The sequence below is a fragment of the Heptranchias perlo genome, chromosome 1 (genome assembly GCF_035084215.1).
Source record: "Heptranchias perlo isolate sHepPer1 chromosome 1, sHepPer1.hap1, whole genome shotgun sequence".
NCBI classification, from domain to species: Eukaryota; Metazoa; Chordata; class Chondrichthyes; order Hexanchiformes; family Hexanchidae; genus Heptranchias; species Heptranchias perlo.
In genome coordinates, this window is record NC_090325.1 from 138,560,472 (window position 1) to 138,583,096 (window position 22,625).

The 22,625-nt window shown below is 41.5% G+C and overlaps 1 protein-coding gene across 4 annotated transcripts in view; it reads right to left on the reverse strand.

Moving 5' to 3' along the window:
• Positions 1-5,902: 5,902 nt before the first annotated feature.
• Positions 5,903-22,625, reverse strand: part of lratb.1 (lecithin retinol acyltransferase b, tandem duplicate 1) — a 148,949-nt gene continuing 132,226 nt past the window's right edge. For 3 of the 4 annotated variants that reach the window (XM_067991617.1, XM_067991634.1, XM_067991625.1), the window contains 4 exons: positions 19,062-19,145; positions 15,539-15,662; positions 7,808-7,898; positions 5,903-6,931 (listed from right to left, as the gene is read on the reverse strand). In XM_067991617.1, the coding sequence (XP_067847718.1) occupies positions 6,854-6,931; positions 7,808-7,898; positions 15,539-15,662; positions 19,062-19,145 (377 nt within the window). In that variant the 3' untranslated portion in view covers positions 5,903-6,853. The remainder of the gene's footprint in view (positions 6,932-7,807; positions 7,899-15,538; positions 15,663-19,061; positions 19,146-22,625) is intronic. The other variant, XM_067991640.1, reaches the window with a different exon arrangement.

The following is a 22,625-nucleotide window of genomic DNA, read 5'->3' on the forward strand; positions in this document are numbered from 1 at the left end:
CACCCCAGACCCTCCGTTGCAAACGCTACGTCTTTTGAAGGTCCATCAGTCGCCTCCGCGCGCGTTTTATACTCGCAGCCGGGCGCGTGGCGACACCAAAACACCAAAGCTGATTGGCTGCCGGCGGGATTTGAGCGCCTGCCATTTGTCGCCGGGACGTGTTCCATTCGGTGCGTGCAGGAGGAGCGGAGCCGCGTGCCCCGGGGATCCCCGGGGACAGCAGCCGGGCTGTGGGTGCAGAGTGCCCGCACATTCATCACACTATTGAGTGGCTACACCCTGCAAAATCCCAGCTTCGATTCCCCTGCTCTCAAATGCCAGCCTGAAATGGGTAGTCCTCTTATTGCTGGCTGGAAGTGCTCCTGGGTTCGGGAATGTTAACATTGGCCAGAGTTTCCTTCCTCCTTGTGTGGGTGTTTTCTGAGGATAGAATGGGCTCAGCTGCGATACCTGCAACAGTTTTATTTTTTTTTTAAAAGTTACCCAACCCTCCCTGTAGCGAATTATAGGTGGGCTAGTCAGGTAATTCAGATAATAGACGATAGCGTCAATACCCTTTTATTTTTATTTGTTTTGGGGGGTCAGGGTGTGTTTTTTATGTGCAGCAACTCAATAAAACCAAAATAAGTGTCACATAATAATTTTATTATATCGATCCAGGATGCACTCCAGTCCCTGCGGTGCCCACCGGTCGCGGTACGGGCAGACACCGCGTGCGTCAGTACCCCTAAGGAGGACGAGGGGAGAAAATTGGCAATGAACAAAACGTCACGCACTCTAAATATTTACCAAAGTATAGCATCAATGAGAAAGTGAACGCGGCCTCCGGGGAGGTTCGCTCCGGCTGCCCGCCTCTCTACCGCAGCATTCTCCGCGCCCGGGTGACCCTGGAGAAGGAGCATGAGATGTCTGCCCGTACGCTTGGGGCTTTCCGCGACCGGTGGGCACCGCAGGTACTGGGGTGCATACTAGGTACAGACAATAAGACGATGATTTAATTTGGTTCTTCATAAGAACCTAAAATACATCGTATGTCTGTTTTTCGCATTTCGATGCTAACTGATCTGCTATGCTTCTAGCATTTACAGTTTTTTTAACCTTTCACTGCTAAGATGCTCTTTTTTTACACAATTGAAAATCCAATACATGTTAGGAGATAAAATATCTTCACCGACGAGGTTGCCCGTAATCTATTGGTTACTTTTCTCTCATCGTGGCCTATTTCCTTAGCCTCATTTATAGAAATACATGTCTTCTGAGTATGAATAGCTACCGCATATCCTCTAGGTACGGACGAGATGAAATCACTCACAATGACAAACCGGCCTTTGTTTTGCCCACTGTGAAAGGGGAATATTGCATGTTTTCCGACTATTTGAATTTTTTAACGTCGATCCTACAAAAAATAAGGTATTCTTACAAAAAGCTTATGATTGATGTTTATTTTAACTTCGTACACAATCTGGTGGGCAGCAAATACATAGGGCGTGTTGCTCCACGTAGTTATGCATCAGTGGTTACTGTTGCCCACAACTTCCCTCCATCTGATTAAACAGAAGGATAAGTTTGGAAAAAAATAAAACAATTGACAAAATAATCGTTATTTATCCGACGATATAAATTTCAGTTAATAAGTGAGATGTTCTGTCCCAAAGTGGCAAAAACGGTTAACACTACAGCCTTCCAATTAACCAAGAAACAGAGGTCTACATTTTCAGTTTTTTAAATTGCCCAGGAAGTTTATTATTTTTAAATGAAAAATTGAAGGTGATCAAACTGATGCGCCTGTTTCTTCAGATAGCTACAAATGGAAGGATCAGGTTGTTAAGGATCCAGGAAAAGTTGGTTGAACTTTGTTGCCTATATGTTTTAACCGTAAAAGTTAAATTATCTGCTGAACATCTAGCACTTCTTAACACTCAAGTGGATTAGTGTGCAAGTACATTTGTCCATAAAATGAATATTTTCAACAGTTGTAGTATGGACTGCTGTAAAAACGAATTGTTGTTAACTGTGAAAGTATACACTTTATAACATGCAAATAAATGTATTGCTAGATTTATTCAAGCCATCCAGACTTTGTCATCCAGGATGGATTGTTTGATTCAAGTGATTCATCTAATTCCTATATTTAGTTTGGCATGGTCCGTTCAGTTCAGGCGGTAAATTACTAAATTCAAAGTAAGATCGGGCCATTGTAGCATAACAAACCACAATATCAAACTCGTCCAATGATGGAAACTAGTCGTTAGATTTGACAGCTACAAGAAGATACACCACTAGGAAAGGCTTTATTTTTGTGTTCCGTCCTCCGGTAATCCATCATGCAAATGCAGAAGTTTTAAACAATGTTCACAATGGGAAGGGCACATTTAATTCGACAATGACTCACAGCTTGTAACCAACATCCTTCAGTAACGCGGCTAATTGACTTGTGACCCACTACGGCCCTAGGTCTCCCGTTTTCTACTGTTTAGTGTAATGATGGATGCCATGGCATTAATCTTACGTAGAAAAAAATGATAGACCCGTTCTTTTCTCATCGCTTCCAGCCTTTGCTGGAGCTTTGCAGAATAATCACACTGCCAAGAATCTGTGCTATTCACTATTGTCCTCTTTCTAAAATCGTTAGTAGCTCGTTCCCACCGTCTTTCGCCTCGCCAGGGCATCCAGTCCGGGTTCTAACAAACCTCATCAAGGTAGTTGGGATTAGGGAGTGGGGGTTGGGCAAAATAAAGGCAGTTTAATTACAGTTTGGGATACCTACCACGAGTCCGTTTTCACAAAAGACTTGCATTCCAATGAGAGGATTCATTTGAATTGGCAATCCAGTGTGAATTTCTCAAAGAGCATGGTCTCGGTTACACGTCCTTTGTCTTATTTACAGCCCCAGTGGCAATTTTGCTTCGAATGTTATTTGCATTGAATACACATTGATCGGCTGGCATCATATTGTTCTTTAATAAAATGTTCTAATGTAGTCAATTTCACAGCCTAAGCTACTAAAGAAGAATGAAGCTGGAAGTGTATCCTGATAATTACTGCTCTTTGAGGTCAGTTTGAAATCATTTTAATGCATCGTTTACTATGTGCTTTATTCTTAGAAATTCCAATTTAATACTTTTATTTCCATTAAATACTACACGTCACAATAAGCCCAATTTCTAAGCCTCGAACAGCATTGAGTGAAACTCAAGTTTCAATGTAAAAAAAGTCACATAATTGACAAAATAATCTTTGTGATTCCGACGTTACAAAATTCGAGTTAATAAACGAGCTGTTATGTTTCTAAAAGGTACAAAATGGCTAATACACTCTACCGCAACAGCTTCGCAATTAAGGCTCTACATTTTGTTCAAAAAGTCCAGAAATGTTCTCCACTTATTTTAATATGAAAATCGGGAGTGGGCGGAAACAGATGTAATTCTCGAATAGAAAAAAAACATAGCTTGTTGAATTGGGTTTCCCTTAATGTACTTTACTATAGATGAAATGGAACAAATGAAGAACAAGCGTTTTTGAACCAACATTCAATAATTGAACCAAAAGTTTGGATTCGCTCCATGATCGAATATATATTTTCCGTAATTGTAAAGCTTCACCGTTGAACCAAAATCCACGTATCACGGATTTTTAAAGACAGGAGAACATCTCTGAAGAGATACATAAGTTCTCTCACCCGATCATGGATGATACTTTCGTACTCCCCCCACCCCCCGACGGGTGTCCTGTACTGCTGCTTTTTTCTGGGGGGGAGGGGGGGGGAGAGGGGTAGGAAAGAGGGGTGGAGAAATTACCGCTACAGGATCGATGCAGATGTAAACACACAGCATTTATTGTAATAGCCCCTACCCGAAGTCCTCTTTAAATTGTAGAATGTGACAGTTTATTAGATATGAGTCCTAAAGAATCGAGGCGGGTTAATTGGCACATTGCTACCAAGTAATAAGGTTGCACCTGCAATGCCTGAAGACGTTTTAGTTTGAATGATTACATAAATTGTGCACTGATCATTTAGAGGTTTTGGAATTCATCTACAATATTTTGAATATACTTAGAGAAAAGTATGCATCTGTTGCCATCTACATGTCAAAATCAATTCCATATATTGAACTCGATTAGTTCCAAACAGTTGGACTGCTTCAAATGAGAACTGGTCATACAAGGTTCACCAGAAGAAAATGACAATTCTACAAGTTCGAATACAAAATGTAGATCTTACTTTGTGATTGATTTCAGTAGACTTATAAAAAGGCCATAGGAAGAAAAAGCCTGCTTTAATTTTGTTTTCCAGATTTGATTTATATCTATTTGCTTGCTTCAATTTCAATGCATTGGTTATTAACAATCTCCACTAAAAATATGATTGAATACCATTCAGCAACAACAGACGTTTCAAACATTTAAAATTCACCCCCAAATTTGTAATTTAAAATAGTACTGTATGCCTAGTAACAGGTCATGCAACTCATATCTACAGCATCTATAATTTATTAAAAGTCCTATGTCTACATGCATTACCTGCCTCAGAACCTCACCCTTTTTTGTCACACCTGAGTGTCAATTTTTTCCGTTATAAATTCCTATATCCACATTTATAATGGAAATAGCCTATGTAAAATTGGTATACTGTAATTGCACAATCTGGACACTGTTATCCTTTGATTAGAGCATTCAAAATATTTTCTAAAAAATCTTTTAATTTGAAATGTTTTTTTCATCCACTGTTTTTGGGAGCAACTGAAATTTCTAATGTCAAATATATACGGGTTTAAAACACAATTTAAACATAAAATCAAAATACATGTTTCACAATAACACGATTACATTTATCTATTGAATTGTCTTCTGTGTGTTTTAATGCATTCATCTCAGTTTTTACTTCAAGGCCTCTCCCAAAAGCCTAGGCTTGGACTTGATATTTTTATCCAGACCCCTGCCACTAGCTGAATTTCGATTGTGCAGTCTTGAGTGTGTAGTGTATCTAATTTCCTAGGAACCATCAGTTCAGTCAGCTGTACTGATGAGGGAATATTTTTTTTCAAGCTTCTAGTAGTTTTTACACAGTTGTTTCTCTAAATTATTTAAAGAAAACTTGAGTACAAATTTCAAAAAGACTTTACTTAGGCAAAGTTTATTCCTTTTTTAAAAAAGTGTGTACACATAAATGAGTTATTACAGTATATTGATAATTCTATAAACTCTATAGAGCATATTAAAGAGAGCTAATGTTTGTTCAATTGTAGTTTTAAAAGTGAACTTTGAAGCCAACTAATTATCTCGCCTATTTTGTTGGGCTAGAAAAGGTAAATATTTTTATTGCTTGCACTCGAGAGACAAATTCTAATTGCTAATACACACAGAGATATTGCGAGGGAGGCAGACACGTCTGTGGCAAACGCCTAGTTTACGAAATCGACAATTATCTTGTCAGAAAATGAAAATTGGCAAAATATAGCCCTATTATGAAGGCTACAGTTAAAGTATGGTGAAAAGCAAAGAGGATTTGATTAAATTAGTTTCAGTTTAAACAGTACGTGTTTGTAGGTCTTTGGAGAAGTAGTTTGATAGACAAATGCAAAGTGTAATTGTAAACCATGAAACAACACTGTCGCTCGACTATCATTACCTCCCACTGGGATCCAGCAATACTATGACCAGGAGAATTTAGCTCACAGTTAGCATAACAAAAACGATACCAGGACTGAATATTTTTGACATCCATCTCCCAGTGATTTGAGATTCAGCTATAGTACGAGGGCATATGTCCTTACATTCAGTCCTTTATCCCCAACTTCCCAATATCTCTTTTCCTAAATATAAATTTCACGACAACATAGGCCAAGGCACGGATTCTGTAAACATTAAGAGTAAATTAATTTGGCAAAAATACAATCCATCAACGAGTTTAAATCACGTTTATTAATGCGTATATACGTCTATTTATTTACATTATATTGAATCTTATTTCAAATGGCACTTTATTGATCCAGTAAGACATAACTACATTTATTTACGTGGAGTGCTGGAGCAAACTGATATTGATTAGAAATAGCGTCGCCTTTTAACAGTCCACTGACTTCTCTGGTACCAGTGAAGATACATCGCTGGTACCAGAAGAACATTCCATCGAATTAGTCTAATTAAGGAAGATTAAAAATTGAGATTTCATAAACTCCACCCAACTGGACATTCAGTCTTTTCGTTTTGTCAAAATGAGACCATACTCCGTTGTTTTAACAATGCCTTTAGCAGCATAGTATCCACGCAACAGGTTTCTGCGCCTTTGTTCAGGCACTTCACAACTGTGGGTCAAGTTATTTAAAATAAATTAAAAACATCTGACGTGTACTTCAATTGAAAGGCCAGGCACAGGAAATAGGGCCAGAGCACGTTTTCTCTTTTAAATACGCCGAACAAAGAATTTTAACATACCTATAGTATCGGGCCTTTAACGATCCCATTAGCACACGTTAATGATGTATTCGTAACATGCAAATTCGATTTTCATAAACTACTAGGGGACAAATCAGATATAAATAAATCGAGTCATTATTTAATAAAAGGAAATAAACTCACTCACAATTATCCGTCAACAAAATGTTCAGTTAATAGTGACAAGGTAGTCAAAGAATGCTTAGAAAATAAGTGACAAAATTATACGTGTTTTAATTTCCTGCGGTCCTTGTGTTTCCTACATGAAGAAAGCGGGCACTGTTATGGCATCTATTATTTTTCCGTACTAAATGCAATCCTCGTTAAGAGTTGGGAGATGCACCAGTAAGTTGCACTGTACGCTAGAACTGTGTATGCGGGATCAGCACAATCCAGAGAACAGCATCCTACATCTCGACTATTCCTCTATTAGAGTCTTCAGATCAGGAACGTGTTTCAATCGAAAGTCTAATAGCATCTGTCCATACGCTTTGCCCTGTGAAAATCAGTTTTATATTTATTAGTACAGTGGTCTCTGGGAGATTGCGTTTTTTTGAATAAATCCTCTAGAATTGCTTGTATTCAATCAAAATACAGTTCAGGTGCAGCATTTGGGGGGCGGGGGTTTTGGGAAGGGATTGTTGTTTGAACAGTGCCCATTGCAGTGCAATCAGAAATTAATTAGAGTTAAATCCTGGGTATTTCTGCTAATCTCGGGGGGAGAATTGCTCTGGTCGCTACGGGCAGCGACATGGCAGTATTAGAAAGGTATATGCTTACCATATCAATTCTTCCCACCCCCTCTTTTAAAAAAAAAACTCATGGGGACTGAACTCTTAAAATATGCTCTCCGTTTAATTCCCAGCGTCCGGGAAACTTAGTCACATTTCTAGCAACTAATTTAGCCAAAACCGTTCACATTGCAATACGTCAATTTAAATAATGTTTTCATTTGCACGATAGAAGTAAGGAATAACTTTACAAATTGTCTGTTTTTGGGGTCCAGCTTTTAAGCAGTGTCAAAACTCGAGTACAGCGCTGGAATTGTATAAATGCCGAGATAAGCGACACTGGGCAAAACCGCCTTGTAAATATACCAGCAACATGCTTTCAAGGCAGCATTATATTAACAAATCTTACAACACAAAATAACTTTGCCTGTTCATATATATATATATATAACAGCGAGTGTCAAGGAAGCCTATTTCAAAAGTTTCAGTTGTTTCCTAGGCGCTTGGGTCATTGTAGCAATTGCTTTAAACAGCAGCTTTCGACAAGCCTTTCCTGCAATTACCAATTTGCCTAGCACATCATCTAGTGACACGTCCTCGTAAAGCACGAGGCACAGACAGTATGTAAATTGGTTTTATACCTGCGGGTCACTCCTTAAAGATGCAACGCCCCCGCCGCCCAAAGAATTTCTCAGCACGAAATTTAATCCCTGGATTCCCGGAAGGTCAAATCTGAGAACAAAGCAAATTATTGAAACATGCCAAATCAACGTAAAAACACTGTAAGCTATTCAACAGGCTTTATCATCAAACTGTGGGCTCAGCGTAACTCATTTGAACTCTTTAATTTTGGAAAGCCAAGTTGCATTTTAATTATACCGGATCTGATATTCATTATCTTCATATTATAACTTTGGCCCTGCCGCCGCATCAACAGTTTTCATTTCTGGCAAAACAGTCATCGCAACATTAACCAATATTCTTTTCTTCAGTTTCTGACACATCTGCTGTGCATTTCCAGCATTTTCTGTTTTTATTTTCAGCAGTGTGTTCCCAAAAAGACGCTATAAAAAGGTAAAGTTATACTGCAGCTACTAGTCTCAGTCTGGCTCGGTGAACTATAATTCACTGCCAGCAGAACTCTGTTATACTGCCAACTGCTGATCATTGTGAGTTGCACTGAAGTCGGCGAATGTTACATTTAAGGGTTGTTTTAAGTAAATGTATTCTCACAAGTTAAAGACAGAAAAACGGGGGTTAAAATACTAATGAGCTAAATTTTGATTTTGTTTCCCGTAAAAAGTAAAAAAAAAGCAACTCGTTATTCTATCTCAGCAATTGATAAACACCTCACAGCCATTGTATTAGGAGGTCCCTGATCCTGATGCTTGGCAGGGGTCATCTGGCGTAGACTCTCCTTTCAGGTTGTGAACGCAGGGAATTATAGTCAGTAAGGCCTTTAAACGGAAAGCTAGGAGAGCAAGCTTTCGCTGAGTTCAGAAGGAGAATGCAGGAGGGTGGTTAAAAGTTATTTTTTTTCAGTCAGGCAAGACAAGCAACTAATGTGGGGAAGGATAATGTGTTCCTTATTTTTATATTATGTGAAAATAAATTGTACATAACTGTTGCTCTGCATGTTCAGTTGCTGTGAAATAATCTAACTTAACGAATTGTATCTGGCCTCATCTTACTAACTATTTTCTTGGTCTACCTTCAAGAAGTTTGGAGAGGCACGTGGGACCATATGTGAAAGAACAAATATCTAGTTCAGATCACAAGGTGGGGGATACTAATGGGTTACACAATCATAACATTAAACATTGGGCAGTGTGAGTCTACTTCAGCTCAAAGAGCAAGGGATCCATTTCAGGAAGCAACTGCTGCTATTGAATCGGAGAAGGTATCTGGCAGATCTGGATTTTTAATAATCAGTATAATATGCTACTGTAAGCCTGATTTAGAATGAGTAAGGCACGTTTGAGATGCTCTTGGTTTGTTTTCACTTCACATGAGTGTCAGTACAACCATATTAACCTATCTGGGAGTCAAACTCTGGTAGGACAGGAAGCTAGAGCAGGTGAGGCAGTAGGACACTGGTGGAAATGGGAGGACACAGTAGAATCAACTGCACAGGTGATCTTCACGACAAAGAAATCCATGAGCTCCTTGTACTTAACATTTGAAGTGAGTGTAGAGGGGCAGGGAGAATTGATCTGGGCCTTAGATCTTCCGAACTTCATTGTTGCAAGGCACTTCAAGAAAGCTAAAAGTATGGTCCACCTCAATGGTACACTACAACAATCTTGTAATGTACATTGTTATGAGTCCTTATTAATAGATACATTATATAAATTGCACAGTAATTTGGCCCTTGCTGATCAATCTTGTGCTCAAAAATCACAAGACTTTGTGACTAATGGGATGAAAGTCTCCACTGTCTGATGGCTATAAGAATCCTATGTAAAATGAACTGTGAGGGAAGATTTTCTTGTCCTCTTCTCCCCTGCGCCTGAAGTGCACTGCTCCTGCCCAGTTCCAGGAATGCCAGGAGTGTGTGTTTTGGGAGTCTGCATGATGCAGGGACAACATTGACACAGGTCTGGTTCTGGCAGCGCCTAGCGGCAGAATAGAGGCGCACATCTGCACGTTGGGCCTTGAAGGTCAGGACCCTGCCAATGGAAAGAGTCAGAAATATCAGCCCTATGGGCTCAATCCGGTTCCTAGTGGGTACGAACCTCAAGCACAAAATTCTGTTTTTTTAATTCATTCTTTGGATGTGGGCGTTGCTGGCAAGGTCAGCATTTATTGCCCATCCCTTGTTGCCCTGAGAAGGTGGTGGTGGGCCGCCTTCTTGAATCGCTACATCTATGGTTTGATAACAAAGCCAATTACGTAGGTATGAGGGGCGAGTTGGCTAAAGTAGATTGGGAAATTAGATTAAAAGATATGATGGTAGATAAGCAATGGCGAACATTTAAAGAAATAATTCATAATTCTCAACGAATATGCATTCCCTTGAGGAATAAAAACTCCACGGGAAAAGTGATCCAACCGGGGATAACTAGAGAAGTTAAGGATAGTGTTAGATTAAAAGAGGCTTACAATGTTGCCAAAAAGAGTAGTAAGCCTGAGGATTGGGAGGGTTTTAGAAATCAGCGAAGAATGACCAAGAAATTGATAGAGGGAGCAAATTGAATATGAGAGTAAACTAGCAAGAAATATAAGAACAGATTCTAAGAGCTTCTACAAGTTTGTAAAAAGAAAGAGATTAATGAAAGTAAACATGGGTCCCTTGGAGGAAGACACAGGAGAAATTATATAATAGAGAATAAGGAAATGGAAGAGACGTTAAACAAATATTTTGTATCTGTCTTCACAGTAGAAGACACAAAAAACATTACGGAAATAGTGGGGAACCAAGGGTCTAATGAGTGAGAACTTAAAGTAATTAAGATTGGTAAAGAAAAAGTACTGGAGAAATTAATGGCACTGGACCTGATGGGCTACATCCTAAGGTTTAAAACAGGTGGCTGCAGAGATAGTGGATGTATTGGTTTTGATCTTCCAGAATTCCCTTGATTTTAGAACAGTCCCCATGGATTGGAAGGTAACAAATGTAACCCTGCTATTCAAGAAAGGAAGGAGAGAAGGAAAACAGGGAACTATAGGCCAGTTAGCCTGACATCAGTTGTAGGGAAAATGCTAGAATCTATTATTAAGGACATAGTAACAGGGCACTTAGAAAATCATAATATGATTAGGCAGAGTCAACACAGTTTTATGAAAGGGAAATCATGTTTGACAAATCCATTAGAGTTTTTTGAGGGTGTAATTAGCAGGGTAGATAAGGAGGAACCAGTGGATGTAGTATATTTGGATTTTCAAAAGGCATTCGAGAAGTTGCCACACAAGAGGTTGTTACACAAGATTAGGGCTCCTGGGATTGGGGTAATATATTAGCGTGGATTGAGGATTGGTTAACGGACAGAAAACAGACAGTAGGAAAAAACGGGTCATTTTCGTGTTGGCAGGTTGTAACTAGTGGGGTGCCACAAGGATCAGTGTTTGGGCCTCAGCTGATTACAATATATATCAATGGCTTATATGAGGGGACCGAGTGTAATATATCCGAGTTGGCTGACAATACAAAGCAAGATGGGAAAGAAAGCTGTGAGGAGGACACAAAGAGGCTGCAAAGGGATATAGACAGGTTAAGTGAGTGGGCGAGAAGGTGGCAGATGGAGTATAATGTGGGGAAATGTGAAATTATCCACTTTGATAGGAAGAATAAAAAAGCAGAATATTTTTTAAAAGGTGAGACTAAGAAATGCGGGTATTCAGAGGGATTTGGGTGTCCTTCTACATGAATCACGGAAAGTTAACATGCAGGTTCAGCAAGCAATTAGGAAGGCAAATGGTATGTTAGCCTTTATTGCAAGGGGATTGGAATATAAGAATAAGGAGGTCTTACTGCAATCATACAGGGCTCTGGTGAGACCGCACCTGGAGTACTGTGTACAGTTTTGGTCTCCTTACCTAAGGAAGGACATACTTAACTTAGAGGGAGTGCAACAAAAGTTCACTAGATTGTTTCCTGGGATGAGAGGGATGTCCTATGAGGAGAGATTGTGTGGAATGGGCCTATATTCTCTGGAGTTTAGAAGAATGAAATTCTTAGAGGGCTTGACATGGGAGATGCTGAGAGGCTGTTTCCCCTGGCTGGAGAGTCTAGAACTAGGGGTCATAGTCTGAAAATATGAGGTCGGCCATTTAGGCCGGAGATGAGGAAAAATTTCTTCACTCAGAGTTGTGAATCTTTGGAATTCTCTACCCCAGAGGGCTGTGGATGCTCAGTCGTTGAGTATATTGAAGGCTGAGATCGATAGATTTTTGGACACTAAAGGAATCAAGGGCTACAGGGGTGGGCAGGAAAGTGGAGCTGAGGTAGAAGATCAGCCATGATCTTATTGAATGGCGGAGCAGGCTTATGGGGCCCTATGGCCTACTCCTGCTCCTATTTCTTATGTTCTTATGACTGTGTGGCTTGACTTCAGAGAGCAGTTAAGAATCAGTCACGTTGGTGTGGGACTGATGTCACATATTGGCCATGATGTGGAGATGCCGGTGATGGACTGGGGTTGACAAATGTAAGGAATCTTACAACACCAGGTTATAGTCCAACTGTTTTATTTGAAAATCACAAGCTTTCGGAGGCTTTCTCCTTCGTCAGGTGAGTGTCCCACACTCACCTGACGAAGGAGAAAGCCTCCGAAAGCTTGTGATTTTCAAATAAAACAGTTGGACTATAACCTGGTGCTGTAAGATTCCTTACATATTGGCCAGACTGGGTAAGGATGGGAGGTTTCCTTCCCTAAAGGGCATTAGTGAATCAGTTGGGTTTTACGCTGATACCAGCTTTAAAAAAAAAATTCGAGATTTTTTTAAAACTGAATTTAAATCCTCAAACTGCCATGGCGGGATTTGAAATCACATCTCTGGATTATTAATCCAGGCCTCTGGATTACTAGTTTAGTAACATTACCACTACAATACTATACCCAGTGCAGTTTCCTGTTGTCTAGAGCAGATCTGTGCACTAAATTTTATTCATCTCACTCAAGAAAGAAGTTTTGTTAAAGCTTTTCCTATCCTGTCTGGGTGACTTTCTACTGCTTTATTTTGAAATAACAGGTAATTTAAGAGTCATATCTTATGACTCCATTTCAACATCCTAAAATCCATGGCAAAACCTACTACAATTACTCATCAGTCTACTTTGGGATGGTCAAAATGAGGTATAAAACTGTGGGCATGACACAACATTGCCATGACTTGACTGACAGAGATATGTTTACAATGAAAATGACTGTGTTGCAATTTGGAGTCTGGTGTAATCCATGCCACTACTGCAGGCAGTAATGTGCAGGCCAAATTTAGTTGACTAATTCTTCTCTGATGAGTAGGCAAATTCTCTTTACATGACCACAAATTATTTCCAAATAATTTTGGCATATTGTTCAGAACTTCACCAGAGTCGTGCATGTGCTGACTTGTTTGTTTGAAGTCTATTTAATGGAGAAGGAGCTCTGATTCCCATAATTTCAGCAAGTCTTCATTTTAGGCTTGAACACGGCTGGTAAAGAATATTATTTTTTCACCAGGTGTAGCATCTAAAATCATTTTTATGTAATAGTTCTCTGCATTTTCTTGACACTAAGATTTAAAAGGAAATTTCAGCAGGATAATTGCATGAAATTTGCCAAACTATTTTGCAAACTAATAATTCATGTAGCTTTGTGTAAAATATTTATTAAAACCTGTTATTTGTTAATCTATAATTATAGAATTTAAACAGCAATAAGTGGGAACAGTAGGTTTGTGTGCAAGTTATATTTAGTAAAAATGTTAGCATTTGGTTTAAGTGCCCAGAAATTACATTGGCTGCTGGGTTCACTATTTGAATTCAGTGTGAAGTTGGAATATGGCTGCAGGAGAAGCAAGGACTTTCAGCAAGGACTTCAAGACTAGTTTGCAAATGGGTACTTGACCAGTAACATTTGTAACTGTTCAGACAGTTGAGGCTTAGCTGTCTGCCATCTGGAATTGGCAGGAAGGCCATTTTCTGGTGGAAGGAATCCAGCTTAACTTCAAGTGTGTTAAGCTCTTGTTTTCCTTTGCTTATAAGAATCACAAAGCTGTGTTTTCACCCTCCCATTCCATCATCCTCCTGCCCAAATCGCTGCTCTTCCTTTCCTGAAGTGTGACTGGAGTACAATTTGCAGATACTGGCAACTCTTCCAAGTGAGCCCAGAGAGTGAGTCTATTAAAATATGGAGGGCATCAAATCTGAGCCCAATTCTGTTCTTGTGCAATGTCTAAATGTGTACTTTACTGCAGGCAGTGCTGAACCAAAATTCTAGGCTGAATTTCTCCTTCTTAGCCCATAAATCATGAGGGCAATTGTAGTGCCCGAGCTTTTCTTTAGATCTAAACCCACGACCTCTACCACCTAGAAAGACAAGGGCCTCTCCCAAACCCGCGACCTCTACCACCTCAAAAGACAAGGGCATCTCCCAAACCCACGACCTCTACCACCTCAAAAGACAAGGGCATCTCCCAAACCCGTGACCTCTACCACCTAGAAGGACTAGGGCAGCAGGCAAATGGGAACAACACCACCTGCACGTTCCCCTTCAAGTCACACACCATTCCGACTTGGAAATATATCGCCGTTCCTTCATCGTCGCTGGATCAAAATCCTGGAACTCCCTTCCTAACAGCACTGTGGAAGAACCTTCACCACACGGACTGCAGCGGTTCAAGAAGGCAGCTCACCACCACCTTCTCAAGGGCAATTAGGGATGGGCAATAAAAATGCTGGCCTTTCCAGCGTCGTCCGCATCCCATGAATGAATTTTAAAAATCTAATGTAACTGCTGCCCTGGCTGAGATCAGCACCAACCAAAGATTGAACCTATGACACTTTAAGGTTTTATGATACCATCTGCTCTTACTTGCAGTAAACATCAACTCATAGGTTTCTTCATCCTCCTCTCACCAATGCACGGTGAACTTAAGATTGTATTCCTGGCTGAGAAACCAACTTCATGTTGTATGGGTGGACAGGAGACTGCCAGAAGAGAAGGGCTTCAAAAATCTGCGGTGGGGAGTGGTTGGGGGTGGGGGGGGGGGGGGCGGGGAGGGAAGGATACAACATAACCCAATGTAAGTGTGGGGATCTGCCTGCACAGGAACTCAGTCGCTGATCTTGCTAAAGTTCACTGGGTCAGGGGGAGGTCCTTTTAATTGTAATACCACTGCTAGGTACCCATGCCATATTGTGGAAAGTCCGATGGAGATTGCCAGTTCCAAGGGGGGGGGGGGGAGGAGTGGGGGGCGGTAGTATCAGTCCCCCACTGGAAGGAAGTTAAATGTAGCCTCCTTTGTAAAGGAGACACTTTAAAATATTTTTTAAAAAGCATGTACCTGCTATTTCTTTGGGGGTTCAGGCCGCAATCCCAACCTGGACTACCAAGTGGGTCCCACCTGTTATGCCTAGTCTCATCAGGTATACCAGCTGCCAATCCTGCTCTGATCATCAAGAGTCTGGGTATGCAGGAACTCTGACATTCCCAGAGTCCCAGTCCTGGCTCCACCCCCTCTTATAAGGCCATTGGTGCTCTGTTTCTATTTGCTGTTCTATTTCTTAAGTTACTGGGTTTGACTCTTTCCCCTGGTGGTTTAGAAATGTGCTGCTCCTTAACTGGTAGATTAAAGATTTATCTATTAAATATATCAAATTTTCTCTCTCATGACATATTTTTCCATTATTATTTAGAACAAGAATAATTGCAAAGAGATAAAGCACATACCTGGTTACCATCCTCCTGTCAGAATCTTCGTTCTGTATTAGGTGTTGGAAATATTCTTCCACAGCCTTAGCAGTCATGGCTTTCCTTAGGTAAGGATAATAGAGAGGGTGCCGAGCTATGACTCCTAGTTGTACAATGTAGACAATGAAAGCAATTAAAAATAAAACCTGCAGTCACATAGTGCCTCAGTGATGGTGCCTTTTCTTGTTGCCACTTACAATCAGGAAATACTGACACAATGAACTTAGCTTTTCAGTACAACAACTTGCATTTGTATAGCGCCTTTAACCTAGTAAAACATCCCAAGGCGCTTCACAGGAGCGTTATCGAACAAAAGGAGATATTAGGACAGGTGACCAAAAGCTTGATCAAAGAGGTAGGCTTTAAGGAGTGTCTTAAAGGAGGAGAGAGAGGCGGAGAGGTTTAGGGAGGGAATTCCAGAGCTTAGGGCTTTCGCAGCTGAATGCACGGCCGCCAATGGTGGAGTGAAGAAAATTGGGGATGCGCAAGAGGCCAGAATTGGAGGAGCGCAAAGATCTCGGAGGGTTGTAGGGTTGAAGGAGGTATGAAGCCATGGAGGGATTTGAAAACAAGGATGAGAATTTTAAAATTGAGGCGTTGACACACTCGTTTTCTAACGTTTGTTGTTGTAAAGTCGAGCTGTTATTTTTGTTAACATTCAAAACTACTTGTATTTTCACACTAATTTGTCTGCCACGACTTTCCATGGATTTCAATGCATAGGTATTGCAAAGGACCAGCAACACACAGATCACACAAACTCACAAATATATTAGGATATTGGCAGACTACTTCAGATTTAATTCATAGTACAGCTATCCATTTAGCAAATTGTTACAACCAAAACAGTAATATAGGTAAATGTAACCATTTTTAGCATTCCAGAAGTCTCAAAATGATGAAGCCAGCAGTTGTCTGTCACTTTTCCCTTATTGCAGGGACAGCCCAGGTGAAGGGCCCAGAGAAAAATTACAAACTCAGTAGTGCTCAGGAAAGGAATGACAGTTATCAGTCCTACAGTCTTTTCATATAAAAAAACATTTTATACTCATCAAGTTGAGAGATGTTAGTAGTAATGAATTAAACAATTTCTTTATCTGGCACCCAGCATGCTGAAAGTTAACTATAGCCTGATTAGACACAAAGTAAAGTTAATTCTACTCGGCTCCATTGTATCTCAGGGCCTCAGCCCAAGCCTTAGAAGCCCTACTGCATGAGTGTTATATTGTTCCATTTCTCAATTGAGCCACCTCACGAAACGATTCTATTTTCCTTCCACATCTTTTCCTTCCAGTATTTCTTCCCATTTTACCATTCCCATGCAATCTCTTATACCCTTAAAATAAAGTATCCATGATGTATTATACAGATGGGAACAATATCATATGAGATCTATGAGACTACTGCATTTAACAGTATTAAACAAATCACTCTGACTTGCAGCATTGATATGTGAAAGATCACTGTGAAAAATGATGAAATGAACTTATGCTCAGTTGTAAATATAGGGGGGGCGGGGTGTTCTGTGCATTAAAAACAAGTTTACTGCAATCTAAAATTGGTCTTAAAAGCTGCATGTCTACTTCAGTTTTTAAACTAGTAACTGACAAGTGACAATACGTGAGGCCTGAGAAAATACAGCCAACTTTATGATTGGATTCAAACAACTGCAAAGATTACATTCAAACTGTACTATTCCTACTTTACAACAGTGACTACACTTTAAAGTACTTCATTAGCTGTAAAGTGCTTTGGGACGTCCTGAGGAATCAACAGAAGAGGAGTGACATTATTTTGGATGGTGCCAGAGGCAACTGAAGATGTGGGTTCGCAAGAGTGCGAAGGGAGGGGGTGGTGGGGATGGGGATCTACCCAAGGTTGTGAACTGGGGCACAATATAGGAAACCAAATTGGGAAGCAACCAGGGCTGGAGGCAGTGGCTGAGGTTTGGGCACAAGGATGCAGGGGACATATCCTGGAAGCCAGCAAGTTGGAGCTGAGGCAGAGATGGTCATGCAGGGACAGGAAGTGGGGCTCGAGGTGGCAGTGGCCTAGGATTGTCATGATGCCACAAGGCAGAAAAGTAATGGCAACACGTTGGATAGTGGAGCCTCAGAGAGGGGTGTGCAGCCAAGATGTTCATTTGCAGGGGCGGAAGGGGGGCCTGGCTAGGATTGAAAACTGGGGCACAGCATGGCCAGATGGGTGACCAATTCGGGCTGGAGGCACAGGCCAAGGTTAACATACATAACATACAAGTCTTGCACCCAGTGCAGGTCTGTCACACTCCAGCTGTCACATTATAGATGTTACATTTTTGTTACAGATGTAAAACCATCTTTATTATGAAAATAAAGAAAGCAAGCTAATCATTAGCCTGGAGCCTAAAATTTACATGCAGGTAAGTAATGCTCTCGGCAGTTTACAAGCAAGTACAATTAGCTGCATTTGTACTTTCTCGCAGGAAGTACTTGCATATTGGTCTTAAAAGGACAGGCATGGTTAATCAACTAAACACCACCACCCTATTCCAGACTACCTGTGAGTAGTGCCACAGGACTACTGATAATAAATCATGGTCTGGACTTTGCTCCAAAAATAATGGCGATCCTAACAGCGCTCACCGTTATTTCTGTGCAAATGGTAGAGGAACTTCCGGTGACTGCACATGCCCAGTTAAACGCGGAAATCAGGAAGTTCCTTTACTAGATGCCCTGTTCCTCCAGAAGCTTTGCAGCAAGGAGATCTCACCAGCTGACTCAATATTGAAATTACTGCAATGGTGCGAAGTTCCTCTCCTGTTCTGAAGGAAACAAAGTAACCTCACTAGAAAAAGGTATGTCAAGTTTTTTTTAGTGTAACCAAAATGTTAATGACATAAATCTTAATGACTGCCAAACAACCTTTCTGGCACTGAAAATTTAATTTTACAAATGTGGAGACTCATTCCTTCACATTTTAATTGTTGTTGGACATTTAAAAAAAAATTAAATTAAACATTTTTTTTTACTTTTTCTTTGTCTCTTTTATTTCTGTCTTTTAATTCAATATCTCTTACCCTCTCTTTATTTCCCTTTCTGCAACTGATTTTACACTGAATTCACTATTCTAACTTACACTTCCTGGTTGTGTGTGTGTGTGCTGCTTCAATCTGATTGGTTAAAGGGATACACAGCTGCTTGCCCTGTTCACAGGTTACAGATGCCTGGGAGAGAGTGAAACTCTGGATCGAGGACCCAATAACAGGAACTTGCCATGCAAAACCCCATAAAGAAATCTATAGGCAAGTTCAAGACTAATGAGCGGCCAGCGTCGTTCATTCACTGCTCAGAGCAAAATCCGGCTCATAACTCTGACACGGTCCATGTGCTTAAAAAGGTGAAAATTAATTAACATAACTCTCAGAGAAAAGTGATTATTGAACAATGAGTATTACTACCATTTAGAAAAAGTATATGAAAAGAGCCAGACTTAATCATACAAAAAATTAAGTTTAAGTTACCAATATTGGCAGAGTTGCCTTTGTCACCGCTTCTGGTGTAAGCTAGTTCTTCTAATCGATAGCTGCAAGGGCCAACGGGTAAATCTAAAAGTTTCAACAATTAAAAGCAAGAGTCAGGAGATAATATGAAATGGAAAATTGTAATAACTTAAAAAAAGTATTTGGAATACAAATCCTTTTCGAACTATAAAACTCTTAGTATGTATATGTTGTATAAAGTACTCAAAGTACTGTACAAAAAGGTTAATAGATTAATAGTAAGCATAATTAAAGTGCAGTAATGAGCTCATGATCTTTGAGAGATAAATAGCTTTTTAGATACTCGACATGAATCCAAAGATTTCTTTCAAAAGCGAGAAGAAAACAGGTCACAGGATTACTTTAAAAGGAACTAACTATAATGCTAATCACCTCAATGAGACTGGGTGTGTGAAGTTACTCCCACGTGCATACAAGTAGTTAATGGCATTGGCATGACAACAAGTCTGTTAGTCAGTAGGGTAGGGTTAGAAGGTTAAGACACTCAAATGGAAGTCAAATGTTTAATACCCCATTTACAGCATTGCCTTTAATAGTATAATTCTAACCGCTGTCTATTGGAATCAGTAAATATGAACAGTAGCCTGCCTTGGCAATGAAGGCTGCATCGAGTATAATGCAATGAGACACCCCAGAGTGTCATGAACTGTAATTATGCAATTGTAAACAATTTTACAACACCAAGTTATAGTCCAGCAATTTTATTTTAAATTCACAAGCTTTCGGAGGCTACCTCCTTCCTCAGGTGAACGATGTGGAAATGAAGTCCTCGAAATGAAGTCGCATTTATAATTCACAGAACAATGCTTGGTGATTACAGACAGTTTTTTCAACTGCCCGTTGCCAAGGCAATCAGTGTGCAGACAGACAGGTGTTACCTGCCAGGTCTCAGAATATACAAATCACCAAAAAAAACAACAAACAAAAAAAAACAGAGATAGAGAGGTAGAAACATAGAAAAGACAGCAACTGACCCGTTATATTAAAAACAGATAACATTTGTTCGCTGGTGGGGTAACGTGTAGCGTGACATGAACCCAAGATCCCGGTTGAGGCCGTCCTCATGGGTGCGGAACTTGGCTATCAATTTCTGCTCAACGATTTTGCGTTGTCGTGTGTCTCGAAGGCCGCCTTGGAGTACGCTTACCCGAAGGTCGGTGGCTGAATGTCCTTGACTGCTGAAGTGTTCCCCGACTGGGAGGGAACCCTCCTGTTTGGCGATTGTTGCGCGGTGTCCGTTCATCCGTTGTCGCAGTGTCTGCATGGTCTCACCAATGTACCATGCTCTGGGGCATCCTTTCCTGCAACGTATGAGGTAGACAACGTTGGCCGAGTCACAGGAGTATGAACCATGCACCTGGTGGGTGGTGTCCTCTCGTGTGATGGTGGTATCTGTGTCGATGATCTGGCATGTCTTGCAGAGGTTACCGCGGCAGGGTTGTGTGGTGTCGTGGACGCTGTTCTCTTGAAAGCTGGGTAATTTGCTGCGAACGATGGTCTGTTTGAGGTTGGGTGGCTGTTTAAAGGCGAGTAGTGGAGGTGTGGGGATGGCCATAGCGAGGTGTTCGTCGTCATTGATGACATGTTGAAGGCTGCGGAGAACATGGCGTAGTTTCTCCGCTCCGGGGAAGTACTGGACGACAAAGGGTACTCTGTTGGTTGCGTCCCGTGTTAGTCTCCTGAGGAGGTCTATGCGATTTTTTGCTGTGGCCCGTCGGAACTGTCGATCGATGAGTCGAGCGTCATATCCCGTTCTTACTAGGGCGTCTTTCAGCGTCTGTAGGTGTCCATCGCGTTCCTCCTCGTCTGAGCAGACCCTGTGTATTCGCAGGGCCTGTCCATAGGGGATGGCCTCTTTGACGTGGTTAGGGTGGAAGCTGGAAAAGTGGAGCATCGTGAGGTTGTCCGTGGGCTTGCGGTAGAGTGAGGTGCTGAGGTGCCCGTCTTTGATGGAGATTCGTGTGTCCAAGAAAGAAACTGATTCTGAGGAGTAGTCATCAGGAGAATGAGGCTCCAGGAATTCTACCACAAACCACAAAATTTCAGCAGCGAACCCAATGAGACAATCGACGATCCGGAACAGCAGACAGAGGGATCCGCGGTACAGCAACCGAAGAGGAAAGAGTCAAACTGGACTCCTCCAGAGGGTCACTGCCCTCAGCTGGACATGTATGCTCAAGCTGTCAGGAAATGCGTCAATGCCAGATTCATCAGCCGCACTCAGAAGACAGTCCAGAATGTCACCCGAGCACAACGCAACGCCATCAACGCTCTCAAGACCAACCGAAACATCGTCATCAAACCAGCGGACAAAGGAGGAGCCATAGTCATACAGAACAGAACGGACTATTGCAAAGAAGCATACCGACAACTGGACAACCAGGAACACTACAGACGGTTACCCGCAGACCCGACCAAAGAACACACCCACCAGCTCAACAAACTGATCAAGACCTTCGATCCAGACCTTCAAAGCATCCTACGCACTCTCATCCCACGTACTCCCCGCGTGGGAGACTTCTACTGCCTCCCAAAGATACACAAAGCCAACACACATGGACGTCCTATCGTATCAGGCAACGGAACCCTGTGTGAGAACCTCTCTGGATACATCGAGGGCATCCTGAAACCCATCGTACAGGGAACCCCCAGCTTCTGTCGCGACACTACAGACTTCCTACAAAAACTCAGTACCCACGGACCAGTTGAACCAGGAACACTTCTCACCACAATGGACGTCTCGGCACTCTACACCAGTATCCCCCACGATGACGGCATCGCTGCGACAGCATCAATACTCAACACCAACAACAGCCAATCTCCGGACGCCATCCTACAACTCATCCGCTTCATCCTGGATCACAATGTCTTCACCTTCGATAACCAGTTCTTTACCCAAACACACGGAACAGCCATGGGGACCAAATTCGCACCCCAATACGCCAACATTTTCATGCACAAGTTCGAGCAGGACTTCTTCACTGCACAAGACCTCCAACCAACACTATACACCAGATACATCGACAACATTTTCTTTCTATGGACCCACGGCGAAGAATCACTGAAGAGACTACACGATAACATCAACAAGTTCCATCCCACCATCAAGCTCACCATGGACTACTCCTCAGAATCAGTTTCTTTCTTGGACACACGAATCTCCATCAAAGACGGGCACCTCAGCACCTCACTCTACCGCAAGCCCACGGACAACCTCACGATGCTCCACTTTTCCAGCTTCCACCCTAACCACGTCAAAGAGGCCATCCCCTATGGACAGGCCCTGCGAATACACAGGGTCTGCTCAGACGAGGAGGAACGCGATGGACACCTACAGACGCTGAAAGACGCCCTAGTAAGAACGGGATATGACGCTCGACTCATCGATCGACAGTTCCGACGGGCCACAGCAAAAAATCGCATAGACCTCCTCAGGAGACTAACACGGGACGCAACCAACAGAGTACCCTTTGTCGTCCAGTACTTCCCCGGAGCGGAGAAACTACGCCATGTTCTCCGCAGCCT